At 38.7% G+C, this 21,047-nt stretch overlaps 2 protein-coding genes across 4 annotated transcripts; one reads left to right on the forward strand and one right to left on the reverse strand.

Moving 5' to 3' along the window:
- The first annotated feature begins 372 nt into the window (after positions 1–372).
- LOC104221191 (ACT domain-containing protein ACR1) lies at positions 373–4,228 on the forward strand. The gene is made up of 8 exons (XM_009772192.2): positions 373–631; positions 1,145–1,289; positions 1,553–1,598; positions 2,039–2,153; positions 2,352–2,419; positions 2,676–3,332; positions 3,447–3,551; positions 3,667–4,228. Exons 2-8 carry the CDS (start codon positions 1,216–1,218, stop codon positions 4,057–4,059), a joined length of 1,458 nt encoding a protein of 485 aa, XP_009770494.1. The 5' UTR covers positions 373–631; positions 1,145–1,215; the 3' UTR covers positions 4,060–4,228.
- On the reverse strand, positions 4,133–9,317 carry LOC104221192 (uncharacterized). Of its 3 annotated transcripts, XM_070168114.1 has the most exons (4): positions 8,539–9,307; positions 6,970–7,160; positions 5,083–5,748; positions 4,133–4,312 (listed from the first exon to the last, which is right to left on the reverse strand). In XM_070168114.1, exons 1-3 carry the CDS (start codon positions 9,107–9,109, stop codon positions 5,089–5,091), a joined length of 1,422 nt encoding a protein of 473 aa, XP_070024215.1. In that variant the 5' UTR covers positions 9,110–9,307; the 3' UTR covers positions 4,133–4,312; positions 5,083–5,088. The 3 variants fall into 3 exon arrangements, with proteins under 3 accessions (XP_070024215.1, XP_009770496.1, XP_009770495.1); XM_009772194.2 differs by lacking the exon at positions 4,133–4,312 and having other exon boundaries at positions 4,928–5,748; positions 6,970–7,157; positions 8,539–9,317; XM_009772193.2 differs by lacking the exon at positions 4,133–4,312 and having other exon boundaries at positions 4,928–5,748; positions 8,539–9,306.
- Positions 9,318–21,047: the final 11,730 nt, after the last annotated feature.

The following is a 21,047-nucleotide window of genomic DNA, read 5'->3' on the forward strand; positions in this document are numbered from 1 at the left end:
ATTTCCTTAACTTCTTTGTGATTTTAATAGTAATTTATATTTTTGTCATCCTTAATGAAAGTTGTAGCTCGGCGATGATGAATAATATGCCACAAAAGACCTTTAAACTTTATGAATTTAAATATATCATGTCATTTTTATAAAGTAGTGCTATTAAAGGTAAATGAAACAAAAAACATAAAAGGTATTCATAAACGATTTGACCAGCTCATATATTTACTCAAACACCCTCAATCGCGACTCTCATGCACACTCCATGAAAGCAAGCCAAAAAGATTTAAATAAATAATGTCACAAAATAAACAGAAAACTTGGAGAAAAAGAAAAAAAAAGAAAAAGAAAAGAAGAAAAGGAGAGAGACAAGTGAAGGGGAGTTTCTTGTGGCTGAAAAGAAAAAGAAACAGTAAGTGCGGATCTCCCCTTTGCATAGTTAGGAGAGCCACATAACCCATACATCTCTATTTGCTGCAGTTTTTGATACCTATATTGACTCTGTCTCCCTCTCTCCCTCCCTCCCTCCCTCCCTCCCTTCTATATATACATATTTCTCTTCTTCCTCTCCTTCTTTCTTTCTGTCTCTTTATCAGAATTCAATTCCAGAAAGTTTGAATCAACAAGCTTCCTTTCCCAGGTAAATTTCTCTGTCAATCTTCCCCTGTTTGAAATCTTGTTTAATTTAAACCAAAAGGTTTCTGTTAAATTATATCAATTCTGTTCAAAACCTTCGTTTGCATTCATTCAACCTTGCTAGGAGTTTCTACTTTCTTCAAAGTTCCAATCTTTTTTCTTATGCTATATCAAGAAAGTGAGGAAAAAAATATTAAGAATTTCCTCTCCTGAGTTATGAATCTCCTCTTAGAATTTCGTCATCTCCTTATAGGATGATTACTACTTCTCGTGAACTACTTATGATCAATTTGGAAGTGTTTTCTTGGAAATTTAGAAAAGTTTATCTCAAATTTCTACTCAATCTTCGCTGTTTAAGAAATTATACCATTCTTTATCTATCTTTTTTTATTTCCACGCGTTCCCATTGTTGCTTGTATATTACTATTCTTTTTCCAACTTCTTGATTTTCAATTACAGGCGGCTGCCTAGTTGTATATAAATATTGATTTTTCTCACATGTTGTACATTTATCTAGTTGCATATCACAGAAATCGAATTACAGCTTCAAGCTAAGTTAAACGTCAGAGCTTTGAGGATTAGGACATCATGGAGATTTCTGCATACAAACCCTATGGTGATCCTGAGTTCGAATCACTCATTGAAAGAATTCACCCTCCCAGGTTCTGCTTTTACCTCACTTTTTCAATACTACCATATGGGTTGTCTTTGACAATGTTTTAGTATTTACACCAGCTCAATGAATACATAACATATATCTTTATATACATAATTGTCACTAAATAATACTTACTTAAGACACATTATCACTTAACCATAGTAAATTTAGATAATTTGGGGTAAACGCTGAGTACATATGTGTTTTATCATGCTTTAATTCGTATAGAAGGGAAGCTTATTTGTTTCTTGTTTGTTGGCTTTTCAGAGTGTGCATTGATAATGATTCCTGCCGAGACTGCACTATAGTGAAGGTAAGTGAGGATTAAAGAAGAATCTTTTGCTATTATTCTGTGTGTAATCTGTTCCATTTTAATTGGAAATTTCTATCATTGGTTATTCAAAAGGACGACAATACCAATGGATGTGTTAGATAATGACTTGGTTTGCGTTGTTTTGGCATATGAGTGGGGGTACCTACCAGTTAAATGGATTCCATCAGAGATTCGAAAAGAACTAATTAAAGAACCCCTACCGTACAAGAGTATCAGCGTATAAACCTGCGTTAGCATCATTTAATAGTTGTATTATTTAAGTTAGGCGATAAGTTTATATATTTTTCTTGCGTTAGTGGTTTAAGATTAATACATGTGCGGATATAATTGAACAATTTTTAAATTATTCATTCTCACAGAATAGTATGGGTCTTACAAGGACTCAGACGTATTTGTTGTTGTTTGTTTGTGTGTCACAGGTTGATAGTGCGAACAAACACGGTATATTACTGGAGATGGTTCAAGTTCTCACTGATCTCGACCTTGTGATTTCAAAATCATACATATGCTCTGATGGTGGCTGGCTAATGGATGGTTAGTTCTCCTTTTCTCTATGCCTTTCTCATCTTACCAATTTGCTTAACCGTCTTTCCCAACAGCAAATCAAGAATGAATCAACAGCTGGTCTGAGTATTATAATCCAATATAGAAATGCAACTAACAACTTTCTGATCCATATCTGAGTCATCCACAACTATAAGATTTGTTTTTTTTTTCTTGCATCTTTACCAGTTTTCCACGTGACTGACCAACTTGGGAACAAAATTACTGACGAAAGCCTCATCCACTATATCGAAGAGGTTAGTCTATACTTTCTCTATGCTTCAGTCACTTAAATTAAGTATTCCAAAAACCATTTAGTGGGTTTTAGGGATAAGGCCAACAAAGCATGCAGTTAATTTGCTCAACTTTCCCTCCTCTTGCTCTTTGCTCACTTCTTTTTTTTAAAGAAATTGCTGAGCAGAGAAGTATTCTGGCAACTGTTGCCCAAAAGTATAGTATATGTTTTTTCTTTCAAATTAATATTTAACTAAAATCAAGCTTAGTGTTTGACAGGCTATTTGTGCTAGTAGAAGAGGGTCCAGGGAAATCCAAACATGTGTTGATAGAAATGTAAGACCAAGGCATGTTTCAATGGAGCACACGGCTATGGAGATGACGGGGATAGATAGACCCGGACTAATGTCTGAGATATCTGCTGTGCTGGCTGAGTTGGGTTGCCACGTGTCTGCTGCCGTGGCATGGACACATAACAAGCGAGCAGCATGCATTGTCTACGTGGAAGATGAACTGAAGCATGGGCCAATTCAGGACCCTTATCGAGTGGCACAAGTACAGGCCCAACTGGAAAATGTTGTAGAGGCCCACCATTATGATGGGGAACGACGGAGTGTGAGGCTCGCAGCACCTGCAGCTAGCCAAACCCATACCGAAAGGCGGCTCCACCAATTGATGGCTGCTGACAGAGACTATGAGCAATGTTGTTCCTGTGGTTATGAGTCGAGTGCAGATGATGAAGTATACAGGCAGAAAAAGGGATATAATGGTACAGAAGTGAAGGTAGAAAATTGTAGGCAGAAAGGCTACTCCATAGTTACTGTGAGGAGTGTAGACAGACCCAAATTACTATTTGACACTATCTGCACCCTGACAGACTTGCAATATGTCGTATTCCACGCCTCCATCAGCTCTTTTGAATCCATTGCCGTTCAGGTAAAATCTGTTACTTTTGCCTAACTGGTCCTTAAAGTCCTAGAGGTTCTGCGCCAGAAAGTACGGTCCTCATGCTTTGTTTCTAACATTTCTAAGTATGCACGAAAATCTCAGGAATACTATGTGAGACACAAGAATGGATGGACTTTGGATTCAGAAAGTGAAAGACGTAGACTGACCCAAAATCTGATGGCTGCCACTGAGAGGAGAGTATCCCATGTAAGTTTCAAAGGATTGACTAACACAACATTTACAGTATATTTTCTAATTCAACTTCCCTACTCCCCTATAACAGAAAGGTACTCATGAGTTGAACTGACTATGATTTGTACAGGGATTGAGGCTGGATGTTAGTACTCAAAACAGGGTAGGATTGTTATCAGACGTTACAAGAGTGTTTCGGGAGAACGGATTATCCATAAGCAGGGCCGAGATTGGGATACAAGGCGAAAAAGCAGTTGGCACATTCTATGTAAAAGATGCTTCAGGACAAGCTGTTAACCCAGAAACCTTGGAGACAGTACAAAGAGAAATTGGAGGCACTGTCCTGGTGGTAAATAAATCCTTAGGGAGATCAACTTCACAACCCACTTCATCAAATACAAGCCCTAGCATAAGCACTAGCCGCAGCAGCAGCAAGCAAGACAAACCTGGTTTCTCACTAGGGAGCTTGTTGTGGTCTCAGGTTGAGTGGCTTTCTAGCAATTTCAGACCTATAAAATCCTAAGATTCCAACTGGTGATCTGGAGATGCTTGTGTGTTTTAGCCATCTTATTTGTAAATACATAGCATCATCCCTCTGTAAATAATTAGCAAAACTTGTAAATAATGATAAGACACATGATACCATGTACATAGCTTTGCAGCATAAAACAAGTGCAAGTTCTGAAGTTCAACCAGTGGTGTCTCTATCAACTGCTCTCTCCCTCTTCTAACAGTGAGTCAACCCCGCCAATTTTCAACAGATTCTGAATTGGGCACTGAGAAAAGGGAAAGTGACATTCCATAAATTTCATTTACCACCTGGCTTAAGCATTAAGACTACTCTAATCAGTGGACTTAAGTAACTGGCTCTAGCTTAGATGATGCTGGAACTGGAAGGGTAAGTCTCACTAAGCTGGAGGTGACACCTTAACTAAACAAGTGAAGAAGATCAGACTCATTAAACGACTTTTTAATGATTACACGGGTAAATTAACATTGATTAAGCTTGACAATTAAATTTGGAATTATCTCCTTCGAATTATGCTCATATAGTGAAACAAGTAGGAAGACACCACCAGAATTCTGGCAGACACATCATCAGCATTTAATATCACAAAAACAATAATTGCAGCGAAGACATCTATTAACAAGGACTAACATATGTGTAGTTGATATGCAGCAAGTACACATATAGTTTGTAAGTTATAGGAAAAGAGTATATTGTAAAGAGCTTAAATGTTTTTTTTTGTCATTCAAATGGGCATGTCCATTCTGCCTTAATGGAGTATTGTGCAGAAGCACAAACTCAACTATCTTGTTGTAATTTTCTCTTGTTATACATAAATGGCACTGCCACCATATGGCAGAATCAATTTAAAAAGAAAATTGCATAAGTGTAATAATGGGAGCAACCCAACTATTATTCATTATGCATTTTATGTACAAACATATAGTTGAGAATTCTTAGCGCAGAGCGGAGAAAGGAGGATAGGGAACAACTATTCACAACAATAAATGAGCGGAAATAACTATATTTAAACCTTACATAAGGTCATGCCACCTCAATGTCATCAATATCCAGCCAATCATTTGATTCTTTGCTATCAGGATTCTGCACATTTTCCTTGACAGAACCACCTTGATTCACAGAGCTGATATCACTGGAGCTTTTCCTCAACTGGACCCAATCTCGTGAGTCCTTATCAGAACTGTAATTTACTTTCTTTGAATTTGCGGGCACATCTGAATCATCTTCTTCAAGATCACTGAAGGACACATCCTCATCATGCTCAATGGACATGCCCGTTTTACTGGTACCCATAATTTCTGTGCTTTCTTCCTTTAACCAATCATCAGCATCCTCTTCATCACTCTCCTCTAACTTTATAACCGATGCAGATTGCAATTTTTCATCTTTGCTATTGGTAATAGGTCCTTCAACCACAAGTTTATCAACAGTTTGATTTTCATTAATGACAGGGTGCACATTGGTACCAGAGCTGGAAACTGTAGGTGAAGTGGCAGATTCCACACTAGGCATCTCTTGAACCACATCCGTAGAAACAGCAGTGGACGGGACGGCAAGCATCTCCTCATGTTGAGAGCCACTCCTGTCAGTTGATTCAGAAGTTTCCTTATTTGACCAATCTTCTTCTATTGGCTGGGTTTGCTTATGTAACTCGTGTGCCAATGAGGCCCTGGCTCTGACAACCTACACACAGGATTAGCATTTTTAGCACTAAAAGGTCAACAGCCATTCTCGAGTACAAGGGCACGCTCTGATCGTATGCTAACTACCCAAGCACGACCAGTCACTCTGCTTCAGTATTGGATTCTTTTTTTTTTTTGTTTTTTTTTTTGAATAAGTTTCAGTATTGGATTCTTTTTTTGAATTAAGATCAGTATTGGATTCATGCTCACTATATTGATTGACAGGTTATTGTCTCCCTCCCTGCTCATTCACAGGCACACTACTGAATAATACACGTTTATGGTACAAACTAGGGGGTCCGGGGGGAGAACAAGAAGCCCAAGGCAAACCCTAGGATGCTCACCAGAAAAAAATGAACAAAAAAGTAATGCATTAAGAAAAGAAGTACAACCTTGAAGCATTCGACAGTAAAAGAGATGAGAGGATAGAGGAGCAGGAGAATTTCCAAGCAGCAACATAAGCAGCAAAAAAAAAAAGAGAGGAAAGAGTCATGGTGAAAAGAAAGGTAGGAAGATGTTTCGACTAGCTCCCATGAATGGCCACAATGGCTTCACATGTACAGTAGTGAAGGCCCAAGAATAGTACTGCATCAGAAATAGGATAGAGAATGATCCCTAAGCTCTGATGGCAGATTCAAATGAAGATACAATTGGAACAGTAAAAGGAGGCGCAGATTGCGCGCAGCAGAAATACTAGCATCGGTTTAACGAGAAATAAGCTAAAGAGCTTCTCACTGGGAAAAAAAGCTTTTCTGACCCATACACATCAGGATAACAACTTCCATGTACCAAAAAAATAAAAAATCACTTCTGTATAAGAGTTGTTCACCTAGAATCAAAAGAGGCCATGAATTTCTCTAAACCCCATAATTAATTAACCATGATATGTGGTGTTCTCTCAAATCCCAGATTAACTTTTTCTGTTTAGGATGGTCCCAACTGTGTCTATTATCTCACAAGGATACTTTTCCCTATGCTCCTTAAGACTTATTCAGCATTCGATTACAAATAGTAACACAAGAGCTACATAGTTGACAGTGTCAATTGGTGTCATAAGCCAACTAGTCATAGATGGTATGTTATGCATGGAATGGCTTCTGCTACCTTTGCAGATAAAGATTGTTTTTCTTGGTAAAAGAAAGAAAAAAAACATCACTTCAAGTGCTAAATAGAAGGGAAACGAGAAATGGAACCATTACTGGCATTACATGCAGTGCCTTACCTGGGGTGTGGATAAAAGTTCAGCATCTTGTTTATCCAGTCTAGGGTGAAGAAGAACAAAGTAAATCTCCCAAAAGCGAGCCTCACTCATGTAACCTGGGCAGAGCTCAATCCTCAAAGCGGCCAGTCTTGGAGCAAGACGTTCAACAGCTAATGCATGCTCTTGTTGTGCATCAGACAAGTCAAAATCTACTGTAAAGGGAAAACCCATAAGATAATTGATGTGAGCTAACTGCTTAATATTCCCTTTAAGTTTACACAACACAGAGTATACATTACACAACAACTACACTAGGAGAAGTGATAGCCACGTATATGGAAAGAGTTATTGCCATGCATAATAACCAATCGATCATGTATTAAGGGCTTCAAGTTGAGCCAGCAAAGCAGGGAATCAGAAAACATGCAATTAGAATATTTAAGAGTAAGAATGTATAATATTTATTTGGCTAGTAGGGTAAGAATGCGTAACAGCATGATATATGAAGAAGGGTAAACAATTTGAAAGATTGATCCAAAAGTAGCAGAACATAACGAATTGGTGTCATCAACTGACATAAAAACATTAAGTTATCTGTTGAGTGTTAAGACTAACCACTCGTGTAAATACACAGAAAACTACTTCTTAAAATCCTAGATAATAAAATGAAAGTGAGAAAGAGATTCAGCATACATAATTACAATTTACATGTCACAATCATAATGGGGGTATTAATAAAAGTTCAGCGCCTTGTTTAGGGTGAATAAGTACAGATATGACCTAAGTCATTGATAAATAAAAGGGCAGTGATGCAAACATCCAAAGGGTAACGTTTCATCATGAAATGCACATAAATAAGCAATTCACCATTTGACTGTTGGACATGCAAAAGATATCTGTGCACAACACTTGCAACTTTTAACCCTCTACTTTCAAGTAATCAAACAAGCATTGCATCTTTTACCTCTATTCAAGTTTCATTTTTCTTTCTAATTCCATTAAGGACTTAATTCCACAAAATTTTCATTTGCTAGGACAATGTTTTACCACTAACCAAGACGGAGTTCAACCTCTCTGATCCCCTAGTTCAAATTTGAAATACCAAATTATCATACAGTACCACATCAATTAACAATCTTTTATGCTATGCTTGAGTTTGCAAAACCAACATATATATCAGGAACAGATCGGGGCAGCAGTTTTGGAACCCCAGTATATCTGTATATGGGATCCTGCATTAATCAAATTGAAACCTCAATAAAGCTTCCATCTTTTCTATCTTTCCTGCAGATACCTAGTAATTGAAATGTTTCAATTTGAGGCCAGTATGAATTGATGGGTGATCTTTCACAAGCTACAAGCAACCTTTGATATCCGCTTTTTATCCGACAGTTTAATTTCATATCATATTCGGCTAAGAGAGGGAAGTCTTCTCATGCTCAAGCCATCTTTTCAGTCTCTGATTTATTCTTTTGCCCCCCTTAAGAGTAGCACTAGAAGGTTTGATCTAGAGCATTGCAGTGAGTATTAAAACGCAGCGAAAGTATGAAAGGGCAGGTTCAAATAGAAAATGAAAAAGGGAAAAGACACCTTCGTCATCTTCGTCGTCGAGCAAAGGGAAATCCAACCAAGTTTCAGGATGCATAGCAATGTCCCTCACAAAAGCTACTACTTCTTCAGTAACACCTACTGCACCTCTACCTTCTTCTTCCTCCTCCTCTGGTCCCAGTTGCAGTAAGTTGGATGCCATTTTGGTAATTTCGGAGACAGGGATATTCTTCGACAGCTTAGATATTCCAGTCTTGAATCTGCCGCCGATTTCAGCAATATCGCTCCGCAAACCCGCGATCCCTGCCGGGTCGGATTCTTCCTCATTCGAATTACGATCCGGTTCTGAATTCGGATCCTCTATAGGTTTGTAGGGGTCGGATTGAGGCGGTGGGGCCAGGAAAGAAGCCACTCCCCAGAATTGACGGGTTAGGGTTTTGGTCAGCTCTGAGATGTCCTCCTTGACGCCGCGTGATGGTGATACTGGCGATGAATCATTATCATCTGTTTGGTTCTTCTCCTCGGTGGAGTGATCGTGATTTGGACGTGAAACGAAGTCGTTTTCGTCATCGAGTTTGAGTGTGTTGGCGATAGATCGAGCAAACCATGACATTGAAAGATCACGAACTGAGAAATGAGGAAAACTTTTGCAGGCCGCCGGCGAAGACTATTTGGTTTGGACAGTTGCGAACTTCGATACAAGCAAATAATAGAAGAGCTCAAGGACAGATTAGCAAGGCTCAATTACGTCGTCGTTTAGTATCCACCTACACGAGCCCACCTGGCTACTTATATTAGTTGCTCATAAAGATAAAGCTTACCCAAAATAATTGGCAGAATACGACGGCTGCCAATTAAACTTGTACTCACTTTCCACTGTGACACTCAATGTTGAGTATGTTCTATTTGAACCATGTAAGCAGGTTATTATACTTATATTAGTTGCTCATAAAGATAAAGCTTAGCAAAAATTAATTGGTGGAATAGATCGATAACCCATTAAACTTGTCATCACTTTTTACTATGATACGCAATCTTGTCTTTATAAGCACGTTATTACTGTATCACTTAAACACAAAATACACACGAATCACCTGCGTGGCAATCACAAATATTGAGCGTGTGAGTATTATAAAAAAGGTTGGCATGGACTATTTCAACGGTACTAGACCAAATCCCACGTTATTTTAACATGTTTCTCCATCGTTCTCTTCTTCTCCCAAGCCCTAATTTTTCAACATTTCAACTGAGCTAAATTCTTCATCAAGTAGTAAAAATCGGAGCTTTTTTCCCTCAATTTGAAAGAACTCCATCATCCTGCTATCTTCTCTTAATTTCTAGTTGAACAATGTCCCAAAACACCGAAAGGGTTGGCTCTTGTCGATGTGAGCGTCTGTGTGAACTAAAAATTTCATGGGTTCCAGTTAACCCAGGAATAAAGTACTTTGTCTGCAAAATTGACAATGTAAGTATATTCTGCCAAAAAACTTTGTATGCTACAATTTTACTGTAACTCTTTTCTATGATTTCTTTTCCATTGATTTATATGGGTTTATATTTATTTTTTTTGAAGGAGAATGGCGGATGTAAATATTTTAGATGGTTTGAGGACGAGTTTCCTAAGCAAGTGAATAGAGTTATTTGGGGTTTGTTGAAGAGAGTGAAGGACTTTGATCAAGAAAGAGATCAAGCAAAAAAAATGAATAAACACACTAGTGTATGTTGTTCTACTGATGGCCTTAATCATATGGCTTTGTTGTGGTTCTTGCTCTTATTGATGGGAACTGTTCTATTTGGCTTTGGTCTGTTATGAATTTCTGAGAAAATTGTTTGTAATATAGGTTAGCTAATGTAGTTAGTGTATTCTGTTGCTTCTGTTTTGTTGATTCCTGCTATACTTCGGATGGTTGGGATCCTATTTTGTATAATTGACTGCCTTAATACTGCAATGTTTCTTTGTTTTTGTTAAAAAATATTGCAATTCTTTAGTGTTTACTGTTGTTGTACTCTTATATGAATGTTGCCTTATCAATGGAATGTATCAGCGGTTTTTGTACAAAATTGTTGCAATTCAAAAGCTGGTTCATTGCTGCCTTATAAATGGAATGGAATGTAATTCATACCAAAGAATGAAAAGAAGTGCAGCAAATTACATTGAACCAAAAGTAAATTTAGACACAAAGAAGTGCTGCATATTACATAATCCAGTTCCAAAAAATTAAATTAAGTGTAGCAAACTACATTGAACAAAAAAGCTAGTTCTAACAAAAACAAGTGTTGCATATTACATAATCTTGACTTGTCACTAATTTACATAACCTTGACTGGTCACTAACTTTTTTTGATTAGCTTATCCATAATCACTTAAATTGAAGACTGAGATAATGCTTGTGGACCAACTTTGTTTCTTCTACTTGCACTCATGCTGCAGTTGTGATGTAGTAATAACATCTCCCTCATTTCATCTAAGTTTTAGAAGCCTAATTCCATCATCCAGATTTACATCAATAGTACTCCTTACTCTAGTCCCATGGTTGACAACTCTCAGACTTGAAGTACCAGGCTATAATTGTCCAAATCAGAAAGATAAGAAAAAAAACTGAAAATAACTAGAATTGAAATGTGCAAGATTCTTACATTAAGGACGGTCCTTCCCGTCTCTAGGTTAGTATATCATCCAAAGCCAACAATTCTTGGCCTTTTTCCCTAGAAGAAACACATGATTCTGCAGTTGCAGGTCCATTTTCCCTTCCCATTTTCATACCAGATGAAGATCCTCTTGCTGCCCTTGATTGTGTAGTTCTTCCCATAGGAGCGGTCCGAGAAAGTGCATCTGGAAATGCACCTTTTGTAGGTCTGATAGCTGCACTAGGTGGCTTTCCTCTTCCCTTGCCCCTTCATTTGTTGTTTGCACCAATTGTTGGCCTTGTAACAACTATTGTTGTTTCATCGCAGATGGAACTCCTTTGACTTGGTTGACTTCCACAAGGTTCTTGTCTACTTGAAGACCCTCCAGATGCATTCTAAAATGAATACATACATACAGTTAGTTTCAGCTTACATGATTAATATAAATTTAGAGAAAAATATAGCATGCCCTTGATGTACGTGTTTTTATGTTATGGCCTACTTGATGATATTGTGAACATGTCATCTTCACTCCTTTTTTGGACAACTCGCCCCATTTCTTTTCAGGTTCATTCATGTTCTTCTTTCTATTTTTTTGGGGTCTGCCTAGCATTGGCTTTGGGGCTGGTGATTCAATGGTAGGATTATTACTCTCAGGCCACATCTTCAAGTTAAGAATTGGTCGAGTGAAGACATAAGACTTTAGAAATATTTCCTTTCTTTATCAATCCTTCACATATTGATCTGGATTAATAGTATTTACACACAACATGTTCACATGGGATGCCTCTGAACCTCCAAAGTCTACAACTGCAAGTCTTCATCCTAGTGTTAACCATAAATCTCAAATCTTCTTTTTGATTTCAAAGCTATCCTGCCCATTCCATATAACTGTGCACTGTCTAGCCAACTCCTTATTTTTTTCTAATGTTAGCCTAGCCATATGCGATATATTTGAAATCCATATTTCAGTAAACTTTATCTTATCAACCTTTCTAGACATGATCTTATGCCTAATTTCCTCTAACATGGTAATAATACTTTTACGCCTAGCAGTCAATATCCATAAGTTAAAAGTCTCACACATGTTATTCTCTACTATGTCACTCCTGGAATATTCTTGGAAGAATGGTCTACATCATGTCTCTCTTGGGTACTTCATCATGTCTTCGCATATAGTTGAGCTGAGTTTCCTCATGTTTGCAACTTCATTATTGTACTTAAATAGATAGCTGGCCTTTGCAACCATCCAGAATTGTTTCCTCTTTTCTTCTCCCTTCCATTTCTTAGATCATATGTGCCTCGCACATATTCTTTGTTATGCCATATGTAATAACTCCTTAACTGATATCATAAGCCCCTGCAAAACATGATATACAACATCAAAAATTAAATGAAACTATAGAATACCAAGAACTAATAAACAAAAATAAATTATTTACTTTTTGCATATCTGACATTACTGTTAATCCTTCACCTTCACCTAGTTGCAAATCTTCTATCAAGTGACTGATGAACCAATTCCATGAATATTTTGTTTCATGGTGTACAACAGCCCAAGCAATAGAAAACATCTGTTAGTTCTTATTTCTTCCCACAGCCACCAGTAGTTCACCCTTGCAGTTTCCCTTTAGAAAACAACCATCTAAACCAATGTTGTTCCTACATCCTTCTAACCAACATTTCCTGAGTGCATCAAAGCAAACATAGAAGTACTGAAATAGGTTCTTACCAGGCTCTGATTCTCTGTCAATTTTTACCCAACAAGAGCTGCTAGGATTGGTTTCCTTAATAATATGAGCATAGTTATACAATCTGGCAAATTCTATTTTCCAATCCCCATAAACTTTCTAAGAATAATTTATTTGGCTCTATAAGCTATTGTTCTGCCAACATACAATCCCAACCTCTCTCCAACTAGTTCTTGAATTTTCTAGATTCTCATATAAGGAGCAACAATAAGTTCTTTCTTGAATTTATCGGCAATGTATTTTGAATTACACATCTTGTTGGTGTTCATTGGTTGATATTTATGAACAGGATAATACTTTTTGATCATAAAGTCACCAGAATCTCTATTAACACTAGCATACAACTCCCATTTGTATTTATTTATTTACACTTCACCCTTACCCTATCCTTCTCATTTGGTTTAAGTTTAAGTTGAACTTTATACTCTATTGCATAATCAGCCACTACCTTCCTAAATTCTTCAACATTCTTAAATATCATGCCCAACTCAAAAATTGTCACTTCACATCCTATGTCATATCTAACCTTTGTGTTCTTTCTTCTACTTGGAAGGTCAACACTAGGCTCAAAATCCACCTCTACCTCTTCATCAGTACAATCACTACCATCATAGAGCTGTCAATGAACTCCTCATCACCTCCTAATATGCCAACATATTTCCCTTTTTTGTTCAATCCTATATCTTCAAAATTTCTATCAATTCCAGCTTCTCCTACAGCCACACCAACAGTTTCAAGTTGTTTCTTCCTTCTGCTCATTCTTTTTAGTTCTCCTCTCATTTATGAAGGTCTTCTACTCTTCATCAACCTCGTTATCATCCTCATCAGGAATTTCATCAAGATCTAATTCACTACTAGCTACCTCTGAAGCAACCAGCTCCTTCTCCACCAGTAACATTCTCTACACTAGCGACATCATCTTTTAGGTTACCAGAAGCATCTTCCCCACTAGCAACAGCCCCTTCCCCACCAGTAACAAACCATTCCCCGCCAGCAACAACCCCTTCCCCGCCAGCAATAGCCTTTTCTGCAATAATAATAGTCTCAAGCTCTTTAAGTAGAGGCTTCAATAGGTTGTGATCCATCTATACTGTTTGGACCATCTTTTATTCTCCTAGATGGATTATTTATTGTGTTGTTACTTTCTTCAACAACCTCTGGCCTACATAAATATCCAATTGGGACCGCACTATCAGGAATTATCTCAATAATATGTAAAATGTACAAATCTAATATACCTTCCTTACAATAACAAGCAATATTATATAGTTGTTCATCATTTTCCACCTAGACAAATTCTTTAGTATTAGGATTAAAGACATAAAACCCCCAACAGTTGCATAACCCAAACCCCTTGTATAATATTGAAGTTCAAACATGAAGAAATGGTCTTTGTCAATAGAACACTGATTTATCTCTATATTAGTGACATATTTGGCACCTGGAGATTCGGCAAATGTTCTACCATGGTAAAAGCGTACAAGAATATATTCGTCCACTGATATGATTTTACCCTACAATGAACAAGAAAACACAACACGTGTGCACAGTCAGCAAGATTCGAAGAAAAGAAATGAAAAAAAATCTATTTTTATATCTACAATTCCCAAAATATCATTTTACTAGCACAAAACCCTAATAGACAACTAAAAATCTCAGTAAAATAGTAACTAAAGACATACCAATAAAAATAGGCAGAAGGACAATATTCTTGTTGAAGGCCACGCTAAATAATCGACTTTACAATTTCTTCAGATGAAAATGCAGATGATAAACTAAGACGGGAGTGAAATTTGTACGAATTTCAGGTTATTGGCTTCAATCTTTTATGAGAAGTAGCTGATGATTCCAGCATTTTCTCTAGTGGAACAATTGATTTTGGAAGGGGGAAGAGGATGGATGGAGACGGGGTTGAGGTTAGGGTTTTTTACTGAGTGGCTGTAAAATTAAAATAGTTATTTGGGGTGGGTAATTTAATCTTTAATCCGGTTTGTTTGACTTGGAATTACCCGGTACACATGGATCTTAGGTGGACAATAATTCCACATATACTATAATTATTCGTTGGCTATTACACGTGTTGGGTTTTTAAGTATATGATATGCTTAAAATAGGGTGAATGGAAAATGGAGGAAAATAAAATTTTAAGTTTCCTCTCTTGGCAAAGGGACATTGTCCCATATTGGAAGAAGAAGAGGTTTTTTATGGGTATATAAGCAATTTCTCTTCTTCTAGCTTTTAAAGAGTTGAGAAGAAGGCAAGCCTCGCGCTGTCGTCGTCGTTTGTCGTATTCATCAATGGTCGTGGTCGTCCAAATTTGGACCCATACAATGGGAGTATTCTACATTTTTAGATAACAACAACAACAATAACAACAACAACCTAGTAAAATTTCACAAGTGGGGTATGCGGAGGGTAGTGTTACGCAGACCTTACCCCTACCTATGAAGGTAGAGAGGTTGTTTCCGAAAGACCTTCGGCTCAAGAACGTAAAAGATGGAGCAATAGAGAAACAATACCAACAACAATATAATAAGACAGTGTAAGAAAATAATACAACGAATTATGACAGATATCTAGAGATATGAAACTACAAGAATAGTGCCAATCCTACTGCTAATAGTGTCATACCGTACAGAAACAAGGAATTAGGAATAGGAAAGTACCCGACTAGTACTACTACTACTACTAGTGGCAAGATAAGGCAAAACTTAGACTATCTATCAACCCACCACCCTAATTTTCGATTTCCACACCTTTCTATCGAGGGTCATATATCCTCGGTAAGTTGGAGCAGAGCTATGTCCTACCTAATCACCTCACCCTATTTCTTCTTAGTCTTTCCTCTATCTCTCCTCTGACTCGCCACGGGCAACCTCTCACATCTCCTAATTGGGGCATCAACATCTCTCCTCTTCACATGACCAAATCATCTCAGCCTCGATTCCCTCAACTTCTCTTTCATAGGAGCCACATCCACTTTGTCCCTAATATATTCATTTCTAATCTTATCTTTTCTGATATACCCACACATCCATCGCAACATCCTCATTTCTACCACTTTCATCTTATAGGCATGAGATTTCTTGACTGACCAACACTCGGCTCCATACAACATGGTCGGTCTAACTACCGCTTTGTAGAACTTGCCCTTATATCTAGGTGGCACATTTCTGTCATACAAAACACTCCATTTCAACCACCCGCTCCTATACGGTGTGTGACATCCTCGTTAATCTCCCAGTTACTCTGTATAATTGACCCAACTGAAAAATAAAAAGATGAGTTAACGGACTTTTCCGATCACTTATGAGATCTTCTTCGCGAAAACTGCATAAAAATTCATTCCATAACTGCGCAAATTTTGCAGCTTCACTTCTCTTATGGGTGAAACCTAGACATCCAACAAGAACATGTTTTATAAGATTTTCACACTTTTTATGTCCTTAGCAATCTATTTACCTTCATGGACAGAAGAATAAAAGCATATACAAAATGGAAAAGATGGGGCAAAGAACCTCGTTAAACTCTTGGAGAGGGAAAATCCCTTTTTCTCAGTTTTGTCTGAAGGCACCAAGTAAAAGTTGAAAAGAGACTGAAATCTTGACCTTAGCATGTCTAGAGTTCAGCAAAGGAAAGAACAATAGCAGAACTATATGTTAACAAAGATTAACAACCTCAACAAATAATTAAAATGACAATTTAATGACATGAAAGCCTAGCTTTTTAAGATAGAATATTTCACTTGCTTCCAAACCTAAAATAACTCAAGCCAAGACTGATATTTGATACAGCAGAACCCAGTAGTGACAATTCCAGAGATAGAACCACGGTTATGCTACTGGAAAAGGAACTACTACTTTTAAAAAATTCATACGATAATTAGTTGCAAAGATAATCATAGTAATGCAGTTTTGTGACTTCCTAACCAGCCTTTAATAATTACTGCTTCGATATAGACGAAGGGGGAGAGAGATGAGGGTTTAATTGTTTAGGGGCTTTTTTTAAGCGGGGGAAGCTGGGTCAGATGCTGGGTCTTTTTAATGGATCAGAGTAACTAAAATTAGGGTTGCATTTTATTATTCATGAGCTTCCACGTGGCATTCTATTAAAGTTAAGGGTATTTTTGAATTAAAGTATAACGGTAGCCGTATTAATAACTGACAATGAAACAGAGAATAAATTTAAACAATTTTTAATAGTAGAGGGATATATGTGTATGGGTTAAAATCTGACCAGACAAGAATCGGAATGGGAAGGAACGGCGAAAAGTTACTTGGAACTGTCGTGTCCATACCACGCAGTAACGGCCGAGGTCGTGTTTTTAGGATATCAGAGAGGCGAATTGGATATCATGGCATTTCAAGGGGTCAACCCGTAATAAAGTCAAATAACTTAAATACTATGGTTAATGACCACTGGGTAAGAGAAAAGATCTAGTATCTAAACTAAGTGAGAAGAAGAAGAAGAAAGGGGGCGAAACAAATCAAAACACAGACATATTCCCTAAAAAGAGGAGGGATCATCATCTTTCTCTCTCCATGAAGGAGAAAGAAGCAAGGAAGCTCAGATCTTCAGCATAGATCGTTAGCATCATCACACCCAATGTATGGGGTTCTAGCTTATTAAAGATCGGTGACCTTTCCATCCATGTATTCCTCAGTGATTGTTAAACATTGTGAAAATCGTCATCTTCTTCCTATATAGTGTGATTTAATCAATATTACAGTTAAATCTTATGTGTGCTATGCATGCTTACACTCATCTTCTATCATAGACCTAGAATAGATTATCGTTGGCTAAAATTTACCTAAAGTCTTCTTATTTAGTTAGTTTAACAAAAAGCTCAACATTTTTTGTCAAACAAATTGGCACCGTCTGTGGAGATTTCTTAGCCAAATTTTAGTTTCCTCTAGATCTAAAGCCAACCAAAGTGTTATTTTCGGGGTGTCATAACTTCATCATCTCGGTATAAACACCAACTTGGAAAAAGTGGTGGACAAGCTTTGAAATTACCAAACCAATCAGGGTCAGATCTTTGCATGAAATCGAAATTATGTTTGATATCTATCCAAAGTCCGCGTCTCGCTGTAGCGATAGGTCTGTTACATCGTACGAGTACCAAAGGCGGGATTACGACCACTATACACTTAGCACGTCCGCAATCCTATTCGCCATACTAACGTTACATACCGATCTATACTTCCACCTCTTAGGAAAGGACGATAGCTTACTATGATGCTTTAAAACAACCGGTTCATCCTGCCTTATTTTTGCATCCGTGCGCATAGTGGGTAATTTATGTACAAAGTATAACTAATGTTTCACTATTTTTGCGTGCATCGGACGGGATCGGACCGGGGCCCGAGCTCGAGATCCCAACGGGCAAAGTATGTCAGCCCATAAGAGGCCTAGATGCGATTAATGACGAAGCCAAACTCGAGACTACCAAATCTAAAACCGTCATTCGAGTACGAGATAAAGCGAGTCATCCTACAACGCTTTGCTCCTTTCGCCGACTCATCAGGTCAAGGTAACAAGCAATTTCATTTGAGCTTAACTTATCGTTTTTCTTTTTTGGATCGGGATAGGAACACGAGTACTCTCACAGGCGCGCGAACAAGGAACAAATACCGCCGAACACGTCAGAACAACGTTTCGTACCATACCACCTCGCAGGCGACGGTCGAGCAAGACCCTCCACGCCATGCCATATTACAAATAATGGACAAATAGCTCAGAACAAACCAGTATGATTAAGAAAATTTCCATGACCTGGGACTGGGCAGAACGTAAGCACAAAAAAAAAAACTTGCACGGCTGCTCGTTATGGCAATCCTATGCCGGTTCAACCGACTAGATATCACGAATCACGCCTGAACTGCATTCGAAATTAATCAAATCCCAAGGCCTCCAGAAGCACAAGCGACAAAATTCATCGCCCATCCCGCCAAAGAAGGGACTACACAAATCGGGACTCACTCCAACAAACAGTACTCTCTAATGAAAACAAAATAAAACAAACCGGGACTCACCCCGACGCATGCATAAACAATGCAACAACGTGTAATGTTCTCTAATAAAAGTAATGCAACAGGCAAATCTCACCACCCCACCAAGCCATCGACCAACGCTAAGTGAAATCAAAGTTCTACTTCGTTCGAACTCGCAACGAGTTACAATTTTGACCTCGCTCGAATTTATACCCTTATAGCCAATGACCATCGCCAAGTGAAATCAAAGTTCGACTTTGTTCAAACTCGCAACGGGTTACAATTTTGAACTCGTTCCAATTTATACCCTTATGGCCATCGGCCATGGCCAAGTGAAATCAAAATTCAACTTCGTTCGAACTCGCAACGGGTTACAATTTCGACTTCGCTCGAATTTATACCCTTATGGCCGCCATCGCCAAGTGAAATCAAATTTCGACTTCGTTAGAACTCATAACGGGTTACAATTTTGACCTCGCTCGAATATACAAGTTAAAACTGACTTCGCCCAAGTTGGTAAGTCTAAATTCGACCTTGCTCGAATATACAAGTCAAAACTGACTTCGCCCAAGTTGGTAAGTCTGAATTCGACCTCGCTCGAATATACAAGTCAAAACTGACTTCGGCCAAGTTGGCTAGTTTGAATTCGACCTCGCTCGAATATACAAATCAAAACTGATTCCACTCCAGTTGGCAAATCAGAAGTCAACCTCGCTCAAACTTGCAGATCAAAAGTGACTTCATTCGAACTCACAAAACGAGATCAACCTCGCTCGGATCAAGCAAACTGATCCGCTCTCATTCGAATTCCCAATTAAAAAATCAGGGACTCATCACAGAGAAATCCAAAGATCCTCTTCAAAAAAAAAGGAGGGAAGGAGAAAGAAAATCAAAAGATATATAACCAAAGGAAAAGCAACTATTTTATTTAAATGTACATGCGCAACCGCCATGACTTACAGAAGGCCAAAAACGGGCCCTCAAGAAAAAGATGAAAATAAACAACAAAAGAACAAAAACAACTAAGTACAAAAGCTGCAACAAATTTTCACTCGGCGTCATCTCCACCGCCGTTCTCCCAAACATCATCGTTATCAAAAGGAAGCCCATCTTCAATCTTAGCACCCTCACCAGCCTCTGGTGTCGTAGGGTCATAACTGCAGGCAAGACGAGCTTTGCGTGCCTTCGCCCGACCACCTTCAAAAACGGCCTCAGGAATGCTCCCCGCTTCCCACAAGCCTTTATATATATCTCGTTGGGCCTCGACATGAATGCATAACTCGTACAAGCGGCAGGGGACAACATCAGAGGCAGATTATTGAGGGCGGGCCTGAGCCAACAGCTGTGCCTTCTCAGCCTCGAGAGCCGTAACTCGATCTCCCAAACTCGAAGCAACCGATCAAGCTCATCGATCCGCTCCTTAAGTCGTGCCTCCCTTAGTGTGGTCGTCGCCCTCTCGGCTTCCTACTCAAACCTAAGAACGCAAATAGTGTCTTCCACCGCTTCCGCCCTTGCCAAAGCCGACACCCGAGCACATCGGCTTTCTCCAACTCGGCCACTTTCTTTTCTAGCTCATCCACTTTCTCCATCCATTCCGCGCTTAGGTCGGCGACTCTGGTGGCGTTCTATTCAAGTTCGGCTCGCAATGACAACACCTTCGCCTGAAGGTCTTCGCACTCCACCGCAACCCCCTTGCCCAATTCGAGCTTCTCGTGTTTGGCATAGAGCAACTCCTCGAGCTCACTGCCTCATCCTTTTTCTCCAACTTCTCCCTAACAGATTGAGTGCTATCGCCCGCCCTAAGCTGCGCATGCATCTCACGGCACTTGGTGTGATATCGGTGATACTTCGCGGCCATTTTCAGAAAAAATTCGGCCTCGATCTCGGCCCTACGAGCACTCTCGATCTCCAACATGTAAGTCTAAATAAAAAGGAAAAAGAGGGGAAGAATCAGCAAAAACAAAATAGCACAAAGGGGGGGCAAAAAGAAACTCACCCTCAAGGCCATCCCGGCCACACCATACGACAAGGCGGAATCATTAATCTCCCGAAGAGACTCACTTTCAGCGGCGGAACACAGAAGGTCAAATTGAGGCACCAACTCCACCATGTCCTCCAATAGGTTAAGATCCGATGGAATCTCGAGTACACGAGAAGGACCCTCCGCCCTTACATCGAC

This window comes from Nicotiana sylvestris, chromosome 2, assembly GCF_000393655.2.
Source record: "Nicotiana sylvestris chromosome 2, ASM39365v2, whole genome shotgun sequence".
NCBI lineage: Eukaryota > Viridiplantae > Streptophyta > Magnoliopsida > Solanales > Solanaceae > Nicotiana > Nicotiana sylvestris.